At 39.3% G+C, this 14,446-nt stretch overlaps 1 protein-coding gene across 2 annotated transcripts in view; it reads right to left on the bottom strand.

Moving 5' to 3' along the window:
- ctdspla (CTD (carboxy-terminal domain, RNA polymerase II, polypeptide A) small phosphatase-like a) overlaps window positions 1-11,165 on the bottom strand; it is a 33,399-nt gene extending 22,234 nt beyond the window's left edge. Inside the window, exon 1 of one of the 2 annotated variants that reach the window (XM_008396209.2) lies at window positions 10,585-11,165. In XM_008396209.2, the coding sequence (XP_008394431.1) occupies window positions 10,585-10,660 (76 nt within the window). In that variant the 5' untranslated portion in view covers window positions 10,661-11,165. The remainder of the gene's footprint in view (window positions 1-10,584) is intronic. The other variant, XM_008396211.2, reaches the window with a different exon arrangement.
- Window positions 11,166-14,446: the final 3,281 nt, after the last annotated feature.

The raw sequence follows: 14,446 nt of genomic DNA, 5'->3' as shown, positions 1-14,446 counted from the left end.
TATATATATTCATTCATCCCACACTCCCTTATGCAAGTCACATTACACCATAAACAATTTGAATATGGTTTGAAAATGATTTGGTTGGGCTTCGGAGCAGATGTAGGTGGGTCTCTCCTGCTTTTCCATCTGCAGCTGTAGAGAAGCGTAGGAGCAGCACGGTGACAGAGCCAGCCTGCCTGCCTGCAGCTCCTGGAGGATGAGCTCTGCTGCCTGTCTCTCTCTCTCTTTCTCTGTCTGCTGATGAAGATGGCAAAAAAAAAACGGCGGGGACAAACTCAGAGAGAGCTGAGGGGGGAAAAATAATGAGGAAGATCTGACTATTCTGTAAGCGCTGCGCAACAGAATAGTCTCAGTCGTCCCCATCTCTGCGCGCGCTCCATGAGAAGACTGTCTGAAGCTTGTTATTTATCTATTTTTAATATTCACCTCCACAGCTGTTCTCTAGCAGCCAAATGCTTAGTGACTGACGGGAAATCCCCCTTGCCTATATGTTGATAAACAACAAGCAGAAGTAAAAAAAAAAAATTATGTCAGAGGTGAATAAAGCCACATCCTCGGGCCTCACACATGTCCGAGCGAGTTTTGTGATGCAACTTTAACATCAGTAATGAAAGCTGGTAATGGACAGACGGGAGCTTTAAGTGTCACTTTTCTTAAGCTGCCCTTTTAGACAATCTTTGTACTTCATTCTAAGCTAATATCTCATTTAGAAGGCAGGATTTTTTTTTTATTTTAACAGAAATTTTATTCGCACTAATTATTAGACAGGCTCCAAAAACCCAAAAAAAAAAGTTGCATCTTTTTGCACAGTGAGTATTTTACATGTTTTCAGGTGTTTGTATTACTTAGTAAAATTGCGTAAAAGGATGAAACTTGCTGGACATATCCAAGTCTAAATGAGGGCTCTGTGTAGTCCTGATGTTTCAACTGCGTCTGCTGCTCAGAGGAAAACTTGACTTTTCATTCACGGCTGTCTTTGTGTTTAAACAAGAAGGATCTAATTGAGGAGAAAATGCTGAATCTCCAGACCGAGCTCGATCCGATAACACCGAGACGTCATCAGCGTTCTTTCCCCCCCGCCCCCCCGACTTTAGGAAGCTCCTCCACAGGCACAAGTCATTACGAACTGATTAAATGTTGCTAAGCCTTGCTCTTCTGAAACCCGAACAGCTTTCAGTTTTGTTCTCGGTAAAGCCCACTCATGATTGAGTAGGCACTGAAACGTCAAATTGCATTTCTTGCTGTAAATCTCTTTCTTTCTTTTTCTTTTTTGCACATTAGATGCCTGCTTGTTATGGATGGAAGGGAAGTAAACAAGTAGGTCATCTATTTGTGTCTGTGTGTGTGTTGGCGTGAGCATGTTTCCCATGCCTCTTCTTTCTGAAAGGCATTCATCTCTTCATTTTCACACACAGCCATGTCCTACTTAGAGGCCCCTGAGATTCACAGTTAAACAGAGTTCACCTTTACCTCTGGAGGATGAGAAGAGGTCTTCCTTGTGCATGTTATAACTCCCTGTTCTGCGTGCGAATGTCTGGTTGTCGTATTGTTTTAAAAAAAAAAAATGTAATTCTGTCGAATATTACACAAACTGCCGTGCAGCATAATTCAGGAGGTGCGACGGAAAATCGTTGAGGAGAAAACACGATCTCTGTTTAGAATGGCCAATTAGTGATGATAAATGCCAAGCAGTAGAGGGCAAAGTACGCAGAAAGACCGTTCCCTTCTCACAGAAACCCAAGCACTTTCTCCCGCTCTTTCTTCTCGACATTCGCACGCATCCTCGCTCTTGACCTCTGCCTCCTTTTCTGACTGTATTGATCTGTTATGACTACGTTCGTTTGGCCGAACGGATGCTGAATTAAGAGGAGCTTGTGAATTCCGCCGATAAACAATCTTTGAAGTGGAGAAAAGCAGCCGGCAACAGGCGGCTCTTTGGCTCCAAACAGAGCATGACGCAAGTCAACAACACCAGGCATTTAAATAAAGGCATCACAAGCATGCTCCAGCAGAACAAGAATGTCAGAGTTAATGAGAAGTCTGAATTTTGATGGATCCAAAGCAACTATATCTGTCAGCACAAGTATTCATATGAAGCCAAATGATATTATCAACGCAGTTGAAGTCTTTGGTAATTCTCTTGCGAGAATCTTTCCTCAAAACAAACAATATCAGCATTTCAATCATGAAACTGGCCAACGACGCTGCCAAATAGTCCCGTCCAATGCAAACGGACGTAAAAATAGACCCAGAAAAACCCCAAACCCTGCTCTGCAAGAAAAACTTCCAAGAACAGGCGCCACAAAAGAAATATTGAGTTGAACACATTTTAAGAGTATTCTGTAAGGTTAAAACCACAAAATTCAATGTATCTTCTTAAGACTTTGTGGGCTGTGCCGACACAAATGGCTTTGAAATGGAAAACAAAGGATAATATTTTACATTTTTCACAGAAAATTTAAAAAAATGCTTGTGGCAAACTGTAAGAAGGACTTTTTAGGCTTTCTTTCAACAATAAGTTGCCTTCTGAAGTTAATTTCACTCAGTTTCAATTAGCTGCTTCAGAGCATCAGTAAATGCAAATGCACACACCGCCTTTCTAAATCAGTGTTTTAATTTCCATTTCTATATTTCATAGGCTGTGTCCAGGTCTATTTACACTTTCTGTTGCACATGGAGCTTCTGGATTATTGGGCTCTGGTTGACGTGGATACAGGATATCAACAAGACAATATTTATGAAATTGTGCTCTAAACTGGAAGCTAGCCTGGAACTTGTGAGCAAGACCATGTGGACTTCCTGTAGCATATGGTTTAAGTCTTAATAGTCACCAAGTGTAGGAGTGAGGAAAGATACGGCCCACACTGTTTTCCCCAGTGGATTTTCACAGGATGAGTCGGAGAGTAGCTGCTTCTTTGCAAAGTCTGACAAGTGATAGTTATAAAGGACGCCTCATATTAACTGTTATCCTGAGTATTTATTGTGAGCAGATGTAATCATTTATCTTAAGTATTTCTAATGCATTCTGTCCAAACACAAGTAATTATAACTCCTTGCCTTTTTATATACTTATCAGTTTCCAGGAAGAATGAAAATGCATTAAACTCCAGCTTAACTTGTAATTGTGCTTTAAAAAAAAAATCAAAATATTAGGCACACTCAAAAAATGACACTAAATAGACCCAAAAGAGAAAACTGAAATGTTCAAGTATCCTACAAATATTTCAATGCATTTTATGGGATTGACCACAAACAAAAATTGTGCAGGAAAATGTGTCAAACCATATTTGCTTTAGTCTTTAACTCTCCCACAGTCGTAAGAGATGGGGTCACACTGGTGGGGTCACACAGACCCTGCGTGCGTTTTTCACGAGCATTTTTATGTGTGGTTTCTGGGACCCCACGGTCTGACAGGAAATCCTCCACTTCCAAATGTGTTTCCACACAATGGGCTTTAACTACAAAGATTCCACATAAGCAGCGTTAAAGTGCATGACCAAAAAAAAAAAGAAGAAAAAAAAGTAAGTACACGCAGTAAGTGGGCTACTGGTTGCCGTCATGGAGAGCCTGTACAAAAAAAGATAAAGAAGGTAAAGTAGAAAGTCCTTATGCCTGGGATATAACAATAATAATAGTAATAATAATAATAAAATAATACATTTCCTTTAAATAAGTATACAACGTTTTACAACACAACTCTCTTTTGAAAGTAACTTCTTTCTGTGTCATCCATAGTGATCAGACTTGTTGAGTGGATGACAAATGTCAAGAGACTCTCACACCTGAGTTGTGGATCTTTCCAGCTCCTCTAGAGTTACTGTTGGCCTCTCAGCTACTTCACCGACTAATACTCTCTTTGCCTTTAAAGTCAGGTTATTTGGATAGCCGTGGCATGGTTTCCATTTTCAGATTAATTGAGTGGTGCTCTGTAAGAAGTTAGCACTGAGTGCAACTGGTTACACTAGATGTTATTTACAAGCATCCCACACACACAACGCAGTTTACAGATTTTTTTTTTCGTTTTACAGATTTCCACGAATTTTGAAAACCATCAATCCTTTTTCTCCCACTTCACATTTAACCTTCCCAATGAGCTGCCCGAATTGGAACAGGTCTAGGGAAATAAAGATGTCTCAGGAAATGTCTTCTCTAAAACTTTTTCCCAGAGGTAAAAATAATCATCTTTTCTGAGCTGCTCTGGATGAAAGGTGTTTATAAATTGCTAATAAGGACCTGAACCTCAGGGCTCCGAGTTCAACTTTTTTTTTTCTCCTCCTCCTCATCCTCTCAGTCAAAACGCTGCACTGAATATTGACTTTACTGTATGCACACCGCAGTCCAATGCGATTCCCAGAGGACGGAGAAGCCTCTAACCGAGCACGAGCTCCCCAACACTTTGAGGCTGGCCGTGGCAGCGGAGTGCTGTGCACAGGAGACTGCCAAGTTGTGCCAGAGACTCAGAGACAGCCAAAACTCACAGTAGCTCTCCCCCTAGCAGAGCTGCTCACTCTTCTGCAGGTGTGGTCCCCTCATCATAAACACTTTAGTAATGTGCAGCATCGGGTTCCAGGAATAACCTCAAAAACCAATTGCGCATGAAATCAGAGGCTTTTTCAAGATTAATACATAATTACAGCTTCAGTGTTTTTCTTTCCTCGTTTCTCCAGGGAATGCAAATAATTTCTAACCAACAGTCAGAGGGAGTGATATTGTTTAACATGCTATTAGCGTGCAGAAATCCCAGCATCTGCTGCTCCTCCGTGTGTGCGTGCGTATGTGTGCGTCTTCTCCGGTTACATACATGTTTCTCGCTCACGTGAAGCAAATGAGGAGCTTTCTTGAGCATTCGGCTGAAACTAGACATTTACATGCACTGCATAGAAAGATACAACCTTTAAATATCACTGTGTAATTAAATCGAGCTAAACACTTCCTGTTTTAGTTTAGTCAGGGCTATCACAAATATTTCTTCGTCATATATTGATTAATTTCTTTTCCTAATTGATGATGTCTTTCAATATTCCATTTTCACACAAGGAAGACTTATGTTTGATGTTTTGCCTTAAAATCTATCCACCGGCATATGCTTCCACTGAATTACAATTTTGTGAATTAAGCTAACGAAGACATGAAAAGCCATGGAATGATCCAAGTTTTTCCAAATTGTTTCAAAGCATAGTAAAACAGAAAATGTTTACTTCAGTTTTATATCGAACAATGAGAAGAAATGGTATATATCTTTTAACCTTTTAATTCTGTTTGACATTTAACAGAATTAACAGTTAGTACAACTCCAGGTAACCTCAATTTAGGAGAAGTTACACTATTCCCATTCAGAAAGTCATTTGCTTTTGCTTTTATTTCCAGAATATTGTTTTTTGAAGCATTTTATTTTTCTAGGGACTCCTCAGTAAACTCACAAACAACAAATAGCCACAACAGCGTGAAAGAAGCTTTCTGTTCATGAGACTCCGCATTAGACTGAATCTTCTCTTCTTCTCAGATAAGCAACAAATATTAAGGAAAATTCAAAAAGATGATCGATAAACAGAACAACGTGCAATGGCTCCATTACTCTGCTTTCAAAATTGCTGTGTGTGGCCTGCCTGACATATATCACACCTTAAAACGTGAAGAGCTAAAGTCAGATTTAATCTAATCTGATTAAGGTAAATAGCTTGTCCATTGACACCTGCCTTGACTGTTAGATTAGGAAAAGCCGGAGTGAATTACTAAGTGAGAGTGAGGCCAGGCGCCTCATGACTCCCCCTCCCCTTTTTGTTAGTCCAGCAATTACATCTCATTGCATCATACTATGAAAACTGTGGCTACTTAATTCAGTGAACATAGATTCACTTAAATCTATGTTTGAAATGTGAGCATTCTGAGAAGAGTGTTTGCTAAATTATGACTAAGTTAGCTATTTTAGACTCAAGTAAAATCTAATTTTGTGTCCCATTGTAGATTCAAACAATATGAAGAAAAGCATAAAATGGCTTTGAAGGAAAGTACTGCCCCGCCACAAGCTCCATACAAGCATTTGTGATTAAGTAAATCTGTTTAGCAGACAAGTTGAAACTCAAACATAGGTCTTATATGGTATGACTTCTTCCAACGAGCAGCACGAAATTAGCCGAGCAAAAACAGCCGTATAGTGCTCTGAAATATTCAACGTGTGAAAGCGTGTATTCATTTGCGGCCTCGTTGCAGGCAGGTCAAAGAGAAAACCTGCAGAGCGAGTGCTGTTTGCCGTCAGCTTTGGCAGAGCTGGGAAGTGAAGGGCAGGGACTCCATTCTTGAAGCCCCCCGGTCAAACCCCCCTCGGTTTTACCCATTGACTGAGGGTGTGTTTGTTTGTTTTCAGCTAGTTGTGGGGACCAGAGGCTGACAGGATGCCAGAGGGACATTGTAAATATTTTGGATGTGGGTCAGTTTGCCCCTTTGCCAATTTGTACCCCATTTCCTTCCTTCATTTAGTCAGTTAAAACTATTGCAGTTTGGTACTTTCATGAATCGTGAGAAACAAATAGACATAAAAGCGCTCAAGCGTCGCTTATAACGTAAACGTGTATTGCTCACTGAAAACCTAGTATAGCGAACCTTTTACATTTATTTTAGATTTGATCCCTGTTTGAGTCAGTTTGCTCTGGTAATATATGAGAGATTAACACATCTGCTCATCCTAAAATAGCTGAACAAACTCCTGTTGACAGATACTGATTATTCAAGTCATGAAACCACATTTAATTAGACAGAATGATGTGCAGAATATGGTCAAATTACTTTAAATAAGCGGTTATCATAGTGAGTACAGATGTTTCAAATGAGTTTACAGGACTCATTGTACTACATATCCAGTGTTGGACTACTGCATTTCATACTTACAAGTGGGCAAACCGCAAAGAGGACCAACTTCCAAAACAATTGCAGAATGATTGAAATTTTCCAAATCAGAGTCTATGTTTGTTTTTATTTCTTCATAAATATGGCATCAATTTGTGAAGCGTTTTCATTCACAAAAACACATGAAAACATTCATTTGGTGAATGAAAACATCTGTTTTCACCAAACGTATTTGGCACTGTAATGCTACCGAACCAATACGCAAATAAACAAAGTATTAAAGTGGAGAGTATGCACACTAAGCTTGCACATTGGGCAATGACATCATTGCTAGGCCACAAGGTATGTATTATGTTTGTTTTGGGGGTTTTTTTTTATTAAAAAGCCATGTTCGTTCGGGATGCACAAGCCAAATTAAAAGGTCCGTACCTGAATGTTTTGGTGTAATTACGTGGTACCCTAACACAACCAGTTATTACATAACACCATTGCTCACTGGACACCTTAATTATAGGCTTAGGTATTAGGTAGTGTGTGTTAAAACGAGGTATGACTGTACTGGCTAAAGGCCTTAGGAATTATATGAGTCAACAGCGTCTTAAAGTTGATATAAAAACAAAGATGCGTGTTTCGAGTTGAACTTAGCTTAAGGTTGGGGTGTGCTTTAATGCCATACGCCAACAGTTTCCCTTCAAATATTACCCTGTAAGTAAGTAATTAAGTAACCAGTGTTTACTTAATTTTTAGTCAAAATAAAAGATTCAGTTCTGTCATGATTTTAATGTGTTTTTGTTTTTTTATTTTAAATTGGAAGGTATTGTTCTCACCAGCAACCCTCCCGACCCCACTGAGGGAAAAAGGGTGCAAGAAAATGGATGGATGGATGGATGGATGGTATTGTTCTCATTTTTTAAAAATCTTTCTCTTTGTTTTACTGTATTGTTTGCTAATGGTGTTAGTATTACTCGACTTTAAACACATCTTTGTAACTGGCTTTCATTTTGTTCTGCACAGCGACGTGATTGAAAGTGATCATGAATTAAGCCATTAACGCGTATCTGAAATGGCAGTCAAAATGTTCGAGTAGGCGCAGTGTGTGTCAGTGTTTTAAGTTATCTCTGGTCAGCGGCCGAACCAGGATTTGATCCCTCCAGATTAATTATCAGATCTCACACGCCATCTGGGATTCACTGTTCAAGACGAGCAAATGCTCTGAACAAAGTGTGAGGACTTCTGAATTAGAGATTAAAATAAGCTAAAAAAAAAAAAAGAGAAGAAGTAGAAAAAACATTTTAATAGCACAAACTTCTCCATTCTCTGTTGGCGATTGTTTCAGGTGGAATTACATTGAGCTCCTTGGAGAAGAAAATTGAAAACAATGGGGTAGCAAGGAAATAAAAGACATTTGGAATTCTAAATAAACAAACATTTTGTGAATAGAATAAAGACTACACACAAAAAAAACTTTGCCTAATTAGATTTAGCTTAAAATTTATTTACTGAAGTGAAAGAAAAAAAAAAAATCCATGAACATGGCTTTTGATTGGAACAAAAAGTGTTTTTCATTTGACCAACTGGTCAATAGAGCCAAAATCCTAATTTTTCCAGTCAGTGAACACATTTTATCTAAGCACTTACCAGGTATACAGCAACACTTTTTAGTGAGAACATTGTTAGTAAACAAAACAACAACAACAAAAAACCCCATCAAATTTGTTGTTTTTAAAACCAGCAACGTTTTTTAATAACGAAGCCATTATAAGCACAAATGTACATATATTTGAAAGAGAAACTGTACTTTCTACAACATACTGTTACATGTCATTCATGCTGGAAGACAGTGAGAGAGAGCAAGGCTTTTTTTTTATATATATATCATCCATCCGTCACACACAAGCACATCTCAGTAAATTGGGATACGTGATCACTTTTGATTTATCAAATCAAAAGTGCTTTTGAAAATAACTTTTTTCACTAAGCATGCATTTCTCTATTAAAAAAAAAGTTTTTTTATCGATTTGATGTCATATTCTAATCTTAAATTATCTTAAATATAATATGCTAATATAATTAGCAGACACAAACGCGTTATATAACATCCTTCTCTGTGCGATCGGTGTTTCATTCAGTGAAGTAAGTGGTGTGTGTACGTAGATACATAAATGCATGTGGTGTGTCTGTGTGTGCTGTTAAATCTTCTCGTATTATATTTTGACTTTTACTTTTTTTTTTGTCTAAAACAGAATACTCCAAAGATCATCCTCCGCAGGACAAACGCTGCGTAAACCGTTATCTCAAATTGGCCACAAAATTCTGATTGGTTTGTCTTTACGAGCCATAAAGGAGATGCTGTCTTAATTAGGGGGGGTCAGAATGCTGCATGTCAGAGCTGCTCAGAGGTGGACGATACCAAAAGGTGACCTTTTTCTCCAAGGAGAGCAGTGAGTGTAGCAGTGAGGACACTGTGGTCCTTCTGGCCTCCCAGCACCCTGTGGCTCGCTGGGATGGGTGCTAGTGAGGGGAACGTCAGCCACTAAGTAAACCCGTGTTACTCGAAAACTGTTTTGTTATGACCATTGGCTAATAAATGCCCTTCAAATGTTGATGAAACCTCCTGACTAATGAGGAGGATCCGCCATCAGTCTCTTTACAACAATTGTTGCGCACAGAAGAAGAAGAAGAGACTGTGCTGTCTCTCGGCTTCTGTGATCTGCACAGAAGCTGCTCAGCTGTTGTTTTATATGCAGCTGGAGGTTGACGTTTATACAGAGACTGTTCCTCATGGAGTATTTTATAAGGGAACTGATGATGCTTGTTAGTTGTTTTTTGTTGTTGTTGTTGTTTTTTTTTTTTTTTTTTTTTGCTGCAGCAGATGGTAAATATTTGAACATGCGCTGCCTTATTCATCTCGTTTATTTCTCTATTGGTGTTCCTCGTGTATTTCAGCTTGCTGCACAATTTATCTTATTTATGTTTAACGAGTTTAGTGTAATATCTGTTTAGGTCTTTAAAGGTTTGCCGCTCTTGCCTGTTTGCACACGTTTAGCTACGGTTTGTTTCAAAATAAATAAATAAATAAGTAACATCTGCTGTGGCTTTTTGCAATGCTGCCTCAAGATTATCAGCGGTCACCATCTGGCCACCCCTTAGAAAAGTTTCTGGGGGCGCCCCTGGTTACAGGCGTAGCATAGCACAATATGTTCCCGTGAATTTCGATCAATTCATTGCGTTAGTTTCCCCAGTAGTAGAGGCAGATCTGTACTCCTGTTGATGCTGGCATGTATTTGTGAGCAGTGTGGAGAAGGTAATGTTGTACCCGCCCCCCTGTAGTAAACCCTCACACTTGAGGGAAAAACATACGCATGATTTAATTGAGCTAAATCAAACGTGTGCGTGGTGGCAACGAAATAAAGCCCTAACAAAGTTATAGCATACTCCCAGCCGATTTGGGGGGATGGGGGGGTGTAAAAGCAGGCAGGTTTTTGTGGGTAATGTTTCCCTGCTTTCACCCAAACAATGGAGGATTTTTTTTTTTTTTTACGTCGATACTGTTTTGCTATTGCGGTCCGGAGATTCCTCTTTGCACGGAGGGCTACAGATCTGGACAGATTGTCGCCGCGCAAACAGCAGAATCCAGAAATAAATAACCGAACGCCATAAAAACAAACAAAAAAAAAAACAAACACAAAAAAAAAAACAGAACAGATTGTGTCAATTGACATTTCCGCGCGGGCTTACCTTTATCTTGACTCGATGAGATGCTCTCCTCCTCTTTCGGATTTGCAACCTGTGTTATTATGGACGTGTTGTCCATGGAAACGAGATGTTGCGCACCTTCGGCTGCACCGCTTTATTCTTCGGCGATCATCACCCGGCGCGCTGCTACAGCTACGGTCCCCCGGCTGTGCACAGGCTGCTGCTGCTGCTGCTGCTGCTGCTGCTGCTGCTGCTACGTGCACCATTAAAATCCCATTTCACTGGAACCGTGCAAGTCCCATCCGCTCAAAAACATTGGAGGGGGAGAAAGAAAGAAGGAGAGAAAGAAAGGGGGGGGGGGGAACAGTTCAGGGCGATGAAAGCGCACCGAGGATCGCTTTCAGACGTGAAGTGACAGCTCCGACGTGCAAGAGACAAACAAAAGCGTCAGTCCTGCTCTGAACCCGCTTATGTGTCCTCTGTGGTCGCTGCTGCTGCTGCGGGCAGCATAGCCCCCGCCTTCTGCCGCGGCTGTAGCTGCTGCTGCTGCTACTGTGCGCTCCGGCTTCAGTCCACACACTACAATATCAACTGCGTAATATGGTTACAGTGTTCACCCAGAGACCGTCCTCCTGCCTGCCACAGGCTTGCGCTCCACAACAACGCGCCTCCAGCGTGGCTATGATACACTAAAGTGCATGCTGAATAACCAATGTTTGTTCGACTCACTCTTTTTTTAATGTGAATTTATTTATTTTTTTTTTACTAAAAAAAAATGAGATGATAAATACTTTAATTCATTTATATTTAAATGTGATGTTTAAATCCTTCCGGTGCCCTTCAAAAGTATCCATATTCACTGATGTTTTTGAAACATTTCAAGTCACAACATGAAACTTCAATGTATACTGGAGAGTGTATAATAGTGAAGACGGGAAATTTTGACTTGGGTTTCAAGATTATTACATTTTTTACAAATGTAAAGCTGAAAAGTGTGGCGTGCGTTTGTATTTACCACCTTTTACTCTTCATAATCAGAATCTATTATAATCAGCTGCCTTCAGAGTTAATCTAATTACTGACACAGGAATTATAATTACCCAAAAAAACTAGTCTTTCTGGAACAGTGGGAGTAAGGTATAAGTTCTGTTTGCAGTCTAAATACAATCAGCAAATAACCCCAGAAACAAACAAACAAAAAGAGCACTAACCAAAGCTAAATCAGATGTTGACGGTGTAAATTAGCTTAACTGAGCTATCCGGACCGACCAAGCCTCGTGAAAAAAGTAATCACCCTTTGTTAAATCATAGCTTAATGAATTGTCTGCATTCTTTTTTTTATTTTTGAAGACTTAATTCAGTTTTAATTGTCCCACACAGACTGATCTGAAAGATAAAATGGTTACAGAACCTGTCTGACAACATTAAGTAGGCTAAACGGTCTTAAGAAATAAAACATCATCTAAAGAAAAGTGTGTGTCTTGTTATGTATGGCTTAAAAGAAACAGAAGTTGTGCAAAACACTATACCTCAGTCAAACATGATAAATTGCTGTCATTGGTGGAACAATGAATTGCTCTTATGTGGCTGAATTAAAACATTTCTGCAAAGAAGAGAGAGTCAAAAATGTCCCCACAGGATGAAAAGTTTATTTACGGTTAGAGAAAGCAAGTTCTCACCCCCAAGCGCGACCCATCCAGTTATCACGATGAGGGAGCCATTACTTTTTCACATAAGAGTCAGATTAGGTTGGACAACCTGCTGTATCAGTAAATGAAATTCTAAATTTGAAAACTGCATTTCATAAATACTGTGCTCATCCTCGATTTTACGTTACGATCTGAAACAGTCAAGCTTAAGAAAATAGCAGAAGTATAAGAAATCTGTTAAAAGGCTAATATTTTTCTTACACATTATCTTGGACCTCAGATAAGATTTAAAAAGATACAGTTTTACTCTGAATGCTAGACTTGATTTTTGATTTGTGTGTGCAACCATAAATTTTGATCGCTGGCATTTCTTTTGACGTTGGTCTTTTGCTTCTGTACTGTTTCAAATTAAAGACCCTCCTAGCACGTCTTCAAACAGAAATCATTTCTAAATTAGTGTACAACATCAAGTGTTAATCAATGTTAAGACCTTTACCCTGTTAATCCCCTATGAAACAAGCAGAACTCGTTCAGCTTCAGTCTCAACGGACTGTAGAACAACAACAGGGGAGATAAAGTGGTTTTCTGGTCCACTGCCAGTGGTGACGCATTCACTGGCCTTCCCTAGTCACATCAGCTGTTCCCTTTAATGGAGCCCAGGAACACATCGCCCCAAAAGGACCCCACCTGGGAAATGAGTGTATGATGATGGCGTACGGACAGAAGGGAAGCAGTGGTAGGTGCGGGCTGTCATCTGCTGATGCTGCTCATAATTAGTGTGTAATCTCCTTGCTGACATGTTGCTCTCAATGTGGGTCAGTGGCTGTGTCCTGGTGGCCCACAACGGCGTATGTACAACTGACACCACGGCGCAGCTCTCACAGCTACTTTGCACAATCACGTTCAGTCCATCTCAGGTTACTGAGTCTGCCCAGACTGGACAGATAATTGAAATCTGATGACATACAAAAAACCTCACCGCGTGATGCAGGTTGTGGATACAATAAAAAAAAAGGAATGAAATGTTTTGAGATTTTAGAATCAGCTAAACACCCACGACCACCGCATTTTCTCCGCTGATGGTATTCATATATTTTATTGTGATATATAGTAAGAGAAGAACAATAACATAGAGATTCTGTTTACATTTAAAAATAATTTTCAGTCATATTACTTGAACTGGAAATGATAAATGACAACTCCTTGGATAAGATTTCATGTATTTTGAACTTTTCCTAATTTTGTTTGTTACAACAATAAGCTGAAATGTGTGTTTTACAGTGATTTGATGTGACAGACTGACACAAACAGAACATAATGGTGGTTTTTAAAAGTATAAAAATCAGAAAAGATCAAATTACAAACAGATGGAGTCGAGATACTTATTAGCTTGAGAAGACTGTACTTTGAAGGCATTGTACATTTCAAGTTTGAGTGTGGGATTCAAACCAGTTAAATATCTAATTTTGATCCAGTTATTTTCAGTATTTCTACTTCACTTTACTCCAAATGTAGGAGTTCAACTTTCACCTCAAAAGTCTGCAGCAGCGCTGAAAGGAAAGACTGCTATCAGCCTGAGCAGAGCTTGTTTTCAGTGCCCTCTAGTGACTGAAAGCAATTACTGCATATTCTACACAAGAACATGTTTTCAAAATAACCTGGGAATCAAAATAAACATATGACTATATCGCAAACATAATTTTCGCAGAAAAAAAACTATCCATAAAGCCTAGTAAAAGACAAACATACACTGTAAAAAAAAACTGTAAAAAAAAACGGGTAAATATTGTGGAATTTGAAGGAATTTTGGTGACTTTATTTTAACAAATATGCAAAAATCAGTGTATATTTTTATTTTCAAAAGAAAATATTTGCATATTGTGTATGTTGGGGGTGCACCAATAAATCTTCCCCAAATCCTTAATTTTGAAGATTGGTGATCCGCCAATACAAGTGAAAGTGATTTCATCCACTGATCTTATCTACCTCAGCAAAGCTCTAAAAATCAAACGCTTTCCTCTCCTGTTAGAGACGTTTGACTGATAGACCGGCCCACCAGGTCATGTCTCCATGTTTGCAGTTATCAATAGTCACCCCACTGTTGCCAACCCCACTGACATTTTCTGCAATATTCAGGCAAGACGATCAGTATTGGCCAAAATCAGAATTGATAAGTCAGCTTTTTAAAGATTGGCCAGAAATCTGCAATTGACAAACTCCTAGTGTAGATTTTTATTTAATCAAAATTACTCAAT

Source organism: Poecilia reticulata, linkage group LG20 (genome assembly GCF_000633615.1).
Source record: "Poecilia reticulata strain Guanapo linkage group LG20, Guppy_female_1.0+MT, whole genome shotgun sequence".
Classification (NCBI taxonomy): domain Eukaryota; kingdom Metazoa; phylum Chordata; class Actinopteri; order Cyprinodontiformes; family Poeciliidae; genus Poecilia; species Poecilia reticulata.
This window is presented reverse-complemented; position numbering and strand designations above follow the sequence as displayed.